The 14062-nt window shown below is 32.6% G+C and overlaps 1 protein-coding gene across 1 annotated transcript in view; it reads left to right on the forward strand.

Annotated features, from left to right (window-relative positions):
• Window positions 1-14061, forward strand: part of LOC129786822 (proteoglycan Cow) — a 40803-nt gene extending 26742 nt beyond the window's left edge. Inside the window, exons 4-11 of the mRNA XM_055822066.1 lie at window positions 2401-2562; window positions 3356-3504; window positions 6172-6425; window positions 7578-7674; window positions 7769-7897; window positions 8012-8269; window positions 8359-8496; window positions 11240-14061. Of these exons, the coding sequence (XP_055678041.1) occupies window positions 2401-2562; window positions 3356-3504; window positions 6172-6425; window positions 7578-7674; window positions 7769-7897; window positions 8012-8269; window positions 8359-8496; window positions 11240-11343 (1291 nt within the window). The 3' untranslated portion in view covers window positions 11344-14061. The remainder of the gene's footprint in view (window positions 1-2400; window positions 2563-3355; window positions 3505-6171; window positions 6426-7577; window positions 7675-7768; window positions 7898-8011; window positions 8270-8358; window positions 8497-11239) is intronic.
• Window position 14062: the final 1 nt, after the last annotated feature.

Consider the following 14062-nt stretch of genomic DNA (forward strand, 5'->3'; position numbering starts at 1 on the left):
AAGCTCAAAACTTAAAATTTTCACACGATTTACGGCATTATGGCTTGCAAGGGGATGTAGCCAAAAATTTTCTCGATCATCAAATCATAATTTCTTTCATTATCTCATGTTGTGCTTTGAAAATGCGAAACTCCGAGACATAATGAGATACTTCCCACTTTGGTGGGGAAGCGTGACTTGAGAGTTTGTAAACTTGCCAGAGATTACTTTTAAATACATGACTACGTGAAAATAATTTATGTTTGCACACGGATGATGTATGCAAAAGCTTTCTTATATTATTTTTTTGTGTGTTATAAATCATTTAAGATTTATTTGAGGTATTTTTTAACCCACATTTTTCGTGTTTTATTTGAAAAATGAATTTTTGAGAATAGAATTATATGTTTCAGAGTAAAAGAACATAATACAAATTATTGAATTATAGAATAAAGACTTTGTCAACCTGTTCCATTAGGTTATAGTGTACACACATATTTTCAATTAAATATCTTACAAATTTGAGAGAATTTCAGAATTCAATTAATTAACTCCGCATGTACATACATAGTTATATGGAGAAATTCAATTACTCAGGGTATATGCCATTCATCAAAGAATTCATTTGTACATAAAGTGAGAGAGAGAGTATACAAACTTGAATACAAGACATCCAAATATTATTGTCAAGCACTTGGATTAATATTGGAGTCCCATGTTGTCTCTAGAGAGGACATGTGATGAATCCCACAGAATGATGGTTACCAATCTTGGTTCGGAAATAACCCTCAATCACTCTTCCAACAATAAATTCCTTTCTAATCCACAACTCTGTCGATTTTCACAACTAACTGCTCTTTGTACACACATATTGAAAGCTCTGACGTCAAATATATGTATATGTTATTGGAAGAGCTTTCACTTGAGCTTTCACATCTATTTGATGTCTTCACTGAATGTTACATCAGAATCATTATATTATTTTATGCAAGAATGGACGGAGGAATAATAATAGTCAAATTCTCTGAAATATTCAACATTTTCACGAAAAATTCCAGGAAGGATGATTGAATCTAGGTCAATTACTAGGAAGCTCCCTATTTAGGAAAGTAGCAGATTTAGTTATGCAAGAATTTCAAGAAGAAAGCTCCGAAATATCATAGATTGAACAAGAAGAAATAGAGCGGAAAATGTTCTAAGAAATTGTTACAAAGTAAGAACTCAAAAAGGGTTCAAATTACATTGTAACAAATATTTTTGCTGTTATAACTTTACAAGCTTACAGCTACAAAATCACATTTTGTCTCCATTCAATGGAATATTCAATGTTTATTGTATTTTCCCTTAATTAATTATTCTCCCTCTCTGACCCAAGTTATGATTACATCGCATAAAATAAGCATGAATGCAATCATTCATTTATTGTAAAGAATATGTCTCATTTGAAAATTTCATAATTAATTAATATTTTGTTACTTGGTTTGTTTTGCTGAGTACTCAACATAATTTCTCTGAGAAAATATTGTTTATCTCTTTCGTGCTTCAATGAATTTTAAGCTTGTGTTCTTTGCCACAGAATTGTTGGGAATTGGGAGTCATTAAATTGAAGTTTGAGTAATACATAAGGAGCTTTTCATCAACATTTTCAGTCTACTCGTCACCAAGAACAAACAATAAACCATCGTCTGTTTTCCGGTATACAAACGGAATTTGTTATATAGATAGAGGAGAGAAGAAGATATATCTTGATTAATTTAGATATCTGTCTTGATAGAGAAGGGACGATATGCTCTCCCACAGTTAAGTGTTCTCTTACTTCTACGAAGGGTTCTGTGAGTTATTTCTGGAAGAATATCACACCAATGATGGCTCCTTAATTTTTAAAGACATCACCTGATTTTACCCCCATTTCACTATATAGCAACACTTTGCGACGTGATGAAAGAATCTTCCACTCAATTGTCTCCCAATGCAATATAAGGGAGGAAGGATAAATTGTTTCGGGAAAGGATGTTGGTTGGTGGAAAAGAAAGGAGGATGGTTAAATTAATCACTCAAAGCTACAGGATATTTTTGTGAATGAGTGCACTCTTAACAGAGAGACAGTGTGTTTGTCTCAAAAGCTCCAAGAAATTTTGGAACAAAGAGACACAATGTGAGAAATTATCTTAAGAATTGTTAATTACTTCCCACATAAAAGGCACATATATACCATGAATCCATTACACATTGCTCCCACCACTATATCGTATACCCTTTGAGCTCCACACAGCATGTGTCTTGGGGGGTTGTTAAAACATTACACATGCGGGGGTTGTGTGCTCCCAAAAGGGGAGAATGTTATGAGAAAAGTGAGCAAAAGAAGAGCCTCTAAAGTTACCCCGAACGACTCTCTAAGAATGGTCTCATTTTAATTTACAGAGATGAGATAATTACGAAAACAAAATTGGCTGCTGATGATGACGCAAAGAGGAAATTGGATCTAGACATGGATGAATTGCAGGATCAAGATGATCCTGAAGAGGATAGTTCACAAGATGATGATGTTTTCTACGACACGACAACTGGGGAAAGAGACGAAGAGTAAGTCAAACTTGTATAAATATTTTAACTAACCACCCCATAGCTCAAGCCATGGACTCAAACCTTTACGAATGGACTATAAAAAGGACTAAAAGTCATTCCGCAATAAATCCTTGATGCGTGATTTCATTTCATGGTCATACAACTCGTTTCTCATGCTGATGAATGAAATACAAAACTATGCTGACCAAACGATGTCAGTGTTTTATGAAAGTAAAAAAATTAAAAGAATATTTTGGAGCTATAATAAATTAATATGAATTTATGAAAATTTACTTACCAACCCTACATCATATTTTATCTGAGTTATCCATTTTTTTTAATTACAAAACTATGTCAGTTTGGCGTTGTTTTTTTTCGTTTAATCGATGGTAAAAGCTATATGTTGCAAAAATCTCATAATAAATTCAACACAACAAACTCTACGAAATGCACCATATGCTAAATTAAATACTGTACTCATGTGCATTTTAGCTCTCTGGTACATCTGCAGATGTATTTTTCAGTTAGAAAATTACTTTCAATTAGTTAGATTAAATATTAAATAATTAACAAGATTCATAAAAATTGTTTTTCCCGCGTATTTTTAATTTCCCGGCAATGAGGTAAATTGGCAAGGAATAATTTGTGAAAATTATTTAGGAAAATTTAGTGGTGCAGTCTAGACTAATTTACATCGCACGTGCCGCACAAATGTTACAATAGAGACGAGGAATTGCTCTGGCATTACCCATCCGTTGCACTATCAATAAACATCGGGGCAATTTAATAATAATCCACTATGCATTTTCAGGAATTGCAAGCCATGTCCTGTGACGAAACCCACATTTATGTGTGGCTCCGACAACCGGACGTACTCATCGCTATGTCGTCTGGACTATCACAACTGCATCCACGCTACAGCCATCAAAGTTGCGTGCAAGGGCTTCTGTCCGTGCCGTGGTAAGTTGTACAAATAATGGTGCAAAGTGAATGAGAAGATGGGTTTTATACTCTGTGTCTATATATGTACGTGCGGGGGCGGTATATTGGGTGCATGCGGAGAGAATTGTCATGTTAACAAACTTGTCCGGTTGGCCAGTAGTGGATAAATTCATGCGACAGCATACTTCCATGGGGTTGCCTTCCTCGTCCAGACTCTTGCGGTTGGTCATGCTTCAATGAATTTGATAGTCCCACCCCCACACCCCAATGCTCCCCCAAGCACGCTAAACGAGACTATCCCCCCGGAAATTGAGGGCAAAGCTACATAATGCTCAGCATATGGCATTATGTGGTTATGGTAAGAATCCCATGTATGGTGAGCGAGTGATTCAATATATTGCCATTTGGAGGATTTTGCAATTATTTGAGGCAAAAGGAATTGATCGATATCAATTGAGGGAAAATACCTACATGTTCAAATAGTATGGTAATGGCTCTTATAGAGTTAACATTTCCACGGAAACATAGCGTTTGCAATTCTTCCGTGGTACACAACGCAATAGAATATAAAGGTTTACCGCGTTAGATGCTAACACAAATCTCCTCCATTTATCCCCTTTAGATTATCTTCCTTCGCACTTTATTCTTTGTGAAGCTTCTGAAGATATCTCCTATAACACTTAAAAGCGTTGAAAATGCGTTTTCCACAATCCGCTACAGAAGCAATGTCGATCATTATCGCGATGTAAAATATCTCTCTGTATGGTTCATTCTTTTTCACTTTTTGAATTTTCTTCCACCATGTGTGTGTGGGAAATAAACTGAATTTAGTGGTGTGAATATTACAAAAAAAAGAACACCCTCGCCTTTAACACGAAAAAGCACACTCCCACTCACGTAAAAAGCTCACCCTCATCCACGTAAAAAGAAATGAGAAAAGGGATGAAAAGGTACTTTATAGCATGATTTTTGAAAATGAATTTTTCAAATTATCTCAGAAATAATAAAATTGCACGGGAAGAAAACTCATTCTGAATTTCCCAACTTGCAATCCCATGCAGGAAATGAATTATCTCTTAGTCCGCTCCAAGGACAATTCCCTGAAGCAATTCCAGCTTTTCAGAGTGCATCAATAAAAAAGGAGACTTCTCTTCGGTACTTACACTGCACACACTGCTCTTTCCGCTGGAACATCTTTTTTCAACTCTCTCTGGTAAAAGTTTCCTGGATGCTGAGGGGCTATCGCATAATCACACAGAGAAAAGGACAATTTGATTTGTTTCCCATTCACAAAAGAAAATTCTTTTTGTGCTTCATTTGCTTGGAGGAAGTATGCATTCGATATTGAGTACTATGTATCATTTTAATAAATTTATGCAAAAATTTTCTCATTGGTTGGAGGTTTTTTCTCCCACTATCTCTTCAACAATTTTTATGGAAGTAATTTTATTAGCTTCCACGCGGAATAAATCTACTTATATGAGCATATTTTATGAGCCAATGAATTATGTATTGAATATTAATAGAAGAAACAAAATTATGTAAAATATTCATGAAGGTAATTGATAGTTTTTCTTTTGGAAAATTTCCAGGAAAATAGGGAAACTTTGGGTAAAAATGTTAAATTTTTACGAGACAATGAACACAAAGGTTTTTTTTTTAAATATTGACGAAAAGCTTTATTGGAAAAGTATAATTAAATGATTGGAAAAAAATCATTTAATTAAGAAAATTAAAGATCTTTTAAAGAAAGTCAATAAAAGGTAAAGCTTCAGCTTCTGAGAAAAGGTCCTTAAACATTAAAAAAAAGCTCCATATGTATATATTTATACTCAGGGCATATCTTAAATAAATAAATAAATAAATAAATAATAAATAACCGAGACAAACAAATAAAGTCACTCTATTCACCCCATTTAACAGCACTCAATGAAAATTCTTTAAGAACTTCGTACAATAAATTCAATCTTAAATAAATTCTCAACTAAGAATTAAATGGTCCATTCTAGTTTTCTTCCGGATAGTTTGGCTGAAAAATAAAAGCAAAAGAGAGCTTTTCAGGAGATTTTTTTATACCTGAAATCTCGTATATTTTATGTTTATTTGAAAATTTGCGTGCAAACTCATGCATAAAAATTTAAACTGCTAAAATGGGTTGAGAGCTTTTTTTGCAAGATATCCCATCTACAATTAATTTGCTTTTACTCCTCTTCTGTGGGGTTGTACTTCAGTGAACATTTTCCCCAGCACATTGTGTGAAAATGTTTACATTCATGCCAAAGGAAGTGTAAATGATTTTCATGTTTGGAACGGTAAAAGTGTGAATGAGAAATCTCCTTGTTCAACCCACAAGTACACCTTTTGCCATATATATGTATATAGAATAAATCCTTTTACGCGAGAGAATGAGAGGGAATTGTATTAATGAGAAATACCATGTTGAACTTGCACTTCTTCACATTTCTCATGGTTTTTGGGTAACAAATTATGTACGTACATTACATACAACTCCCAACCATAGATACTTACGTACATAAAGTATTTTAATTATTAACAGGAAATTGCATTCGTTCAAAAGTTCCTCGCATGTATGTGTGGGTGGTGTGGGGGAAGAAGTTGAGGGAATGTGCAATGAACGTTTCACCTTAGAAAGCTCCTTTCTTTCTTTTCCTATCTTTCTCTCAGATTCAAATGATATTAAGAAGCAACAGCGAATGATGGATCGTCAAAATGCAGTGAATGCAAAGTATAAGATGACTGTTGAAGGTGGAAATGGTGGTGATGAGGCGGAGGGAAAAAAATACAAAGAAGACAAGAATCGACATTTCAATCACATCAATTCTCAGTTTACCTTCACGCCCGAGGATATAAAATACGACAACAAACACTACAAATACCTTAAATACAGTGCATCATCGTACAAAAGTGGCAAAGAGAAGGTAAAGGTTAATTCCAATACAAACATATTCTATTCAAATTGCAGAGCTTTCAATTTTTTTCTATTGTGTACTCTTAAAGAATTTGAACAATTGAGGATTTTTCCGTATCAAATTTCTCTTTAACAAAAAGAAGGTGATTTATTTTGTAAAAGCTCTATTTCTTTGAATATAGAGACTCTGAAATTGAGAAATAATATAAAAACTAAACGCATTTTTACATATAATCAATTTTATTAGAGCTTTGTGGTTTAAAATTTAATTAAATTTTCATGATTTTGATCTAAATGATTTATCTATCAATTTGTCAATATTTTACTAATAAAATAAATTTTACATTATGTAATTTTAAATAAGCAATTCTATGTAAATATTTTCCTATCTACTATTAGGTAGGTAGGTATTATTTGCATTAAATAATAAATAATATACGTAAATTATTAATAGATGACACATTGATATGAAATGAGGATTTTTTTAAAACAAACTTTCATATCATACTATCTACACACGTTATTGTTGCCTGAGGAAAATCGTATCAGGATAAAAAAATATATTAGTAAAAAATTAAATGAAAACAAAGACTGAAATCCAATTAAGCTCCTCGATTTTTTTCACCCAAAAAAATCTTATAAAAACAAAACTTTTAATTCAGTTTTGAGCTATTTTATGCATTTCTATGTGCAAATAAAATTTCAAAAAAATATAAAACTCTAATTAAGTCCCCTAGATAACAAAAAAAAAGAATAAACAATTTATGCATGAGAAGAAAGTTTAAAAAAATAAACACATACAAATCCCAAATATATGGAAAATATTCAAAGCAATTTTTTAACGTTATTTTTAAGACATTCTATCAATTTATATTCATTTTTTCGAAGAAAAAAATAAATTCCAACTTTCCACATCGCTAAATAGGAAGAGCTCTAATACCAATTGATTTTTCAATAAGACTTGCACGGTTTCTCCACAAATCCTCTTTGCTGTAAATAAGAATTTTTTTCATTCTTGAGAGGGATTTACTTTTATACTGCTGTACACAAAATATTGTGCTAATATTCACGCGATGCAGATGAAATTGAATACTAAATTTTTTCTTATACGAATTATTATGTTTATTATTTTTATGACATATCTCTGTTTCTGTTCCATAAGGATTCGTACAATCGAATGGATGAAAAGCACAAATACCGCACTTACAACGAAATTATCGATAAATCTGGAAGTAAAATGTCAAAGAATCCCAATACAAGTAAGAAAATATAATAACATTAAAATGGGAAATTATTTTGCAAATAGTTTTTACTAATGGGGTGTTGTGGTGCATCTACGTTGCTAATTTGCAGGATTTCCCTCAAAATCCAGTGAGTGCAAACCACAGCAATTGACGGCAATTGGAAATCGTCTTCTGGACTGGTTCTCCGTGATTATGGCAGACAGCAAAAAGCGTCGTCAGCACTCACAGAAGTCCAAAGGTAAAAGCCCCACAAATTTCCCTTTTCATTTCCCCCCATTTCCTTGTGGTGCAAGACTCCCCATTACGTTGGAGGAGGATGTTAAGAGTAAAGCCTATAAATTGCAATTTTCAGCACACTTCCCACCAGCATGCAAGACCGAAGCTAAATGGATGTTTGGTCATTTGGACCTCAACAACGATGGACAGTTGACCACACAGGAGCTTTATGACCTGGAGCATGATCAAAATGAGCGCTGCATTAAGCCATTCATTGACACATGCGATCTAGACCAGGATAGTGCCATCAATCCACGTGAGTGGTGTCGGTGCTTTGAAAAAACAGACCGACCATGTGCTGCCGTTCGACGACGAATTGGTGGCGACCTAATTGGTGAGTAAAGTCCACAAAATATTCACCACCGCAAATTGATTATGTATCACTCCATCAAATATATATAGTAAACCAAAATTCCCCCGCAGGTGCTTATGCTCCGGATTGTGACGTTCAAGGGTTCTACAAGCCAACACAGTGCCACAACTCGGTGGGCGTCTGCTGGTGCGTCGACAAGCACGGCGTTGAGTTTGCCAACACCCGCACACGAGGGAAGCCCAACTGCGGTAATTACCTACTCACAACTATCAATCACTATTTTTTTTTCAAACAAATTCTTCGGAATTTTCCATCTAAAACATTTTAATAATGCCCAAATTTAATCCTCCATCGATGCCCCCAATTAAAAGGTCTCAATGTTTCGTGTACAAATTGCCGCGTACTTAATCAAGATTCTATTGAAATTCAAAATAAATTAATAGGTTGGAAATATACGAAAGGAAAGTTTAATTGTGGGAAAATTAATATTAATTTATCTACATATGAGGCACAACATTTCCCTCTCCTTCCTGTAAATTTAACTCTTTTGTTTATTTTTAAAAGTACTTTATTGGGGATTTTTTTGTGTAAAGAAAATCCTGGAAAAATTAAATAATTTCTACTAATGGACACCATAAAAGCTTTTTTGAATTAATTTGTTATTCAATAAAATTCAATTAGGGGATGAAAAGTTGTCAGGTTCATTGGAAAGTGGTTTGTATTTAGCATAGAAAGTTTTCCATTAAAAAAATTAAATATTCAGATATTAAGGGACCAAAGGATATTACACGAGGACATAAATTCCAAGAATTATTATTTTGTAAAAAATATAGAATTTTAGGAAAAGGAATAAATTAGAAACTCAAGATTTTCTAAGAAGTTGAGGTTTCGTGGAAGCTTTCAGAACAGGCAAAACCCAAAAACGAGCCAAAACTAATCACAAACATTTTGAATAATAAATCATAAGATTGAGATTATAACTAGGAGGATTTTCTTTGTGATAATGGGAAAGTTTATCAAAACTTCTTGTCTCACGCGAAAATAAAAATTGATGAACATTGATATAAAATTAAAGTAGTTTGGGTCAAAAGAGATTTAAACTTTTAATTTAATCAATTTAATTAATTATTCATATGATATAGAATGTAAATTAGTTGGTGTTCCACTTCGTGGCCAACACCAAGTATTGTAATCGTCGGAAAAACCGACCACCTCAGATCGGGCTCAAACTTGGTATGAGCACGTTTTAGACATCCCACATTACGAAAATGGTGGTGGAAAATTTTTGATCCGGCCGGCCTGCCGGCCGGCCTTCCGGCCGGTGGTCCAAACTTTGCCTTATATCTCCAGAACGGTAACAGATAGAGACTTCGGGTTTGAAGTTTTCTATAGAAATGTGGGTGTAAAATTTCATTTTTTTGCATTTTCAGAATTCAAAATGGCCGCCGTTCGCCATTTTGAAACACCGTCAATCAGTTCCCTTATAGCTAGAGGTCTGAAATTTTAGTATGTTGTAGTGCTCAGTGAGACGTTTTCATCGATAACTCATACTTGAAAATCGGTCGAGCCGTTTAGCAAATATGGCGACCAAAGCAAAAAGTGTTTTTTCGATATAACTTGAGAACGGCTTGACCGATTTTGACGATCTTGGTATCAAATGAAAGGTTTCAAGAAGCCCTACAACTATCTAGAACATTTCAAGTTCCAAAAATTGCCGCAAGAAGCGCTAAAATCAAAAACAAAAATTGCCTAACTTTAAGGGGCTATATCTCCGAACATCTGTTATAGATTTCCTTTAAATTTTGATATGTTATAGCCTGACTCAATATCTGTCACCAGTCCGAAAATGAAGAACATCTATGTCGCCGTTTAGAAGATATGACTATTTGAAAAATTCTTGAATTTGAAAAGTTCTAAGACTCATATCTCTTGAACGGTCTGTCCGATTTTGCTCAATTTGGTATCAAATTAAAGGTTATGCAATTATCTGCAACTTTCTAGAACATCAGAAACCTCTAGAACCATTCCTTCATGACGAAAATTGCGAAAAACTCTTTTTGTGAAGCAAAAATCCGCCACTTTGTGTTCTAGAGGTGACCTTGAAAATCATTGAGATATATGTCAAATTATAGCTTATTTCAAGACCTTTCCAAAACTAATCACGAAATTTCTGTAGGTGTTATAGAACTAGAGATATGACCATTTTTATGCATCAAATTGCTGATTTTCACAAAAAAAATAAACTTTGCCTACTAATATTGCTCACAAATAGTATTTCAACGCATAAACAAACTTCTACACGTTGTGGGACACCAACTCTTATAACTGGACGCGTTATGATTGACTTATTATTATTTTCATAAAGGTATTAATTTTAACAATATTATGTACATGAAATGCGGCTTAAAAAATCAATTAATTCAAAAATCATATTTAATTTATTAACCCGGTTATGCCCAGGAATTTTTTGAAATCTTCCTACAGTTTCTAAACTGTCTAGAAAAGTCAATTCTCAAGTAAAATTCTTGAAATTTCACGAAAGAAGTTTTAATAATTTTCCTTTAAGCGAATCCTTTTGAATTTTATTAAATTAGAAAGCTTTTATGCAAATTTTTGTTCTCATTTGAGGACAATTACGGGTTAACAAAAGAATTCTTTTACATCAAAGTCAAAATTCCAAATAAAGATGGGCCGATGAAAAATAAAATTTGCCTCATGAATTGCCTCAAATTTTTCTCAAAAGTTTATTATGAAAAGTGGAATCTGTCAGTCAGTCAGTCAGTTATAAAATTCAATTTCTAGCTCGCACCGTATTTTATGATTAATTCATTTGGAAGAGTACGATAAATCTCTCGAGACTTTTATTTGAGATTAAGATAGACAGACATCCCGGAATATTGGATTACAATATTTCATTTTCTTTTGCGTGAAAAATTCATTACTAATTTACGTTCTACTTTTTTTTCTTTAATTTTCATGGCAACACACCAGAGGATGTAATTAATAGTGCAGCATCATTAACATCCGACGACGAAGACGACGAAGAAGACGATGATAGTGCTGAAGGAAGTGCAGACCGTCTTCTTGTGTTCTAAATGAGAAGATTTGCGTGTCTATTTGTCACTCCAATGTTCTTTCTTGCAGCTGAAACACCACCCCCATTGCCACGGATCTTTTATTTAATCATTTTGTAATTTATTTGTTTTAAGTGATTAAAGGAAAATTTTCAATTTTAATTCGCGAGAAGACGAATGAAAAGAAAGGTGGGTGATGAAATGAAATCAATTTTGAATTGCCTAAAAGAATTATATACGATGTGGTTGTATTTTGTACCAAGTAATAAGCAAGAGAAAGCATTCATTCCTTACCCTAAATAAATCCATTTTTTTGGTAAAAAAAAAAAAGAATTAGTTAGTAGGAAGTCTGTATAATGCCGAAACAGATAAGATTCATTGCGCAATTCATTGGAGATAACATCATAATTCGCGTATGTCTTTGAACCATTTTTCTTCCATGGAAAAAAGGAGCTTTTCTTTGAAGAAAAGCAATGAATATGGGAAGAATGTTTTTTTTTTCCTTCATCATCATCTTGGATAAAAAGGAACGGCCTCTCTCCGACACTAAAAATATATATGTATGGAGGAATTCTAAGAGGAAAATATTGCTGAGAAAACGATATATGGAATTCAATGGGATTCACCTGAATACGGTGAATTTCTTGGAGCGTGCCAAATGACAGTCATTCACAATCTTCCCTTTTTCTTGTGAGATTGTTGTCGTACTTGCAGAAAATTGCACAATCCCCAGCGGGAGATGTTATAAAATAGGAGCCAAAGAGAGAGAAAATATTTTCCTGATTTTCCTTCAAAATAGAAAATGTAGACAACATGTGCTGGATTAGGTGGCTTAACTTTTTGCTTTTGCAATGAGAAAGAAAGTTTTTTTTTAACAAAAAAATCAATATGCTCGTGTTTTCAAAGATACTTTACATTTCTTCTCTGGAAAATAAAAATAATTTTATTTTGACACCTAGTTTAGCACATATTGTACTCCGTTAACTATCTCATTTCCTTGCAACCTGATTTTCCCTTCACCTTCACCTCTAATCAAACTCCATGCAATGTCTGTAATTTCTCCTTATATACTTATACTATCTAACGTATGTGACTATAAAAGTATTTATCATGAGAAAATCGTTCCCATTTAGTAATTGTTAGACGTGTCCGTTGTAATAATGTAAAAGAAAAGAAAAACGAGGAATGTTAATTCGTGAGGAAAGATTTTTTTTTTCACAAATTATATACTTTATATTCAACCCCCTACCCCCAATGTAAAATGTATAATATTGGCATTTTGTAATGAGTAATAATTAACTAATAAGAGTCTCCCAGAACAAAAAAATTGACTTCCACATACACGAATGTGGGGGAATAATAATTAAATGAATAAAAAAACGCTCTTCTAGGACAAGAAAACATAAACAACTTCTTCCACCATCTTAATGAAAAAAAAAAACATTTTATATATAAAAAACGAACGTAGTTAATTATTTTCTTATTTATTGAGAATGAAAAAAAAAGTCATTTTGCGTAATACTTTTATTATTAATATATAACTTGGCCTATTTGTAGAGTCAAAAAGAAAATTTAAGAAAAAAATGATGAAAAAAACTCAATAAATATAACATAGAAAAAAAGAATATTAAAACAAATTATTCATGAAAAGGAATACAACAATGTTAAATGTAGAGGAATTTAATGAAAGCAAAAAAAAGTAATGAAAAAATGACTATAAGGAAGTAAAGAAAAAATATTAATAAAATTTAACACACAAATTTAATGTTTATATAGAAAACGACGAAAGGACATTAAGAAGGAAAGAAAGGAAGAGGGAAAGTTTTATCAAAATATTGCACTATTTTGCAGCACTCTTTTTACATTGAATCTGTCCACGAGCAATCTCTTATTTTGAATAAGAAAAAACGATATTTAAATGAAAAAGAAAATTGTTTCAATCGAACTCATCATCAGCCATCCATTAATGCTTAATATCAAGAATATTTATACAATAAATTATAATCTCTTAAAAGAAAAAAATGATACCTATATTAGTTTAAAAGAAAAAAAGAAATCACTAACGTATGATCCTAGATGATAAGGAATAATTATGATTATATAGAAGAAAAATTTGGAAATAAAATGAACAAAAAAAATTAAATATAATAAAATGAGACGAAAAAAAGAAACATTTTTGAATATGATAATAAAAAAAATGAAATAACCGACACTGGAATGAAAGTTAAGAAAAAATTAAAGATGATAAAAAAAGCAACAGAAACACAGCAGAAAACGAAAATAGTTTGCAGATGAGAACAACAGAGATAAAATAAATTTAAAAAAAAAATTGTGTACTCTAGTGAAGCTTTATCAATAAGAACGATTTATACTTGAATTTTTGCAGATGATGTCACTCTTAAAAAATTGACTAAAATCACTTTATAAATGCTCCTCTTCCATTAATTTTTTTTACCAGCCCCTCCCCCCTCAGATGCTTGAAAGCTCCCAATGAGAGGGTTTGAAGATTGGTAGTTTGTCAAAGAAAATTCTCCAGTGAGGAGTATAGAGAGAAATTCCATCCCCCCCCCCCCGTAATTATTTCCCTATTAATTCTTAGTTTACCCCATTACGCCCCACGTCTGTGAAGATGTAGATTTAATGTAATACGTGTTAATATTAGTAGCTTAAATTATTATCATTTTGTTGTTGTAACACATTCCAGAAGAAGTGAATCAATAAATAAATTCTGAGGTGAAAT

The sequence above is a fragment of the Lutzomyia longipalpis genome, chromosome 1 (genome assembly GCF_024334085.1).
Source record: "Lutzomyia longipalpis isolate SR_M1_2022 chromosome 1, ASM2433408v1".
NCBI classification, from domain to species: Eukaryota; Metazoa; Arthropoda; class Insecta; order Diptera; family Psychodidae; genus Lutzomyia; species Lutzomyia longipalpis.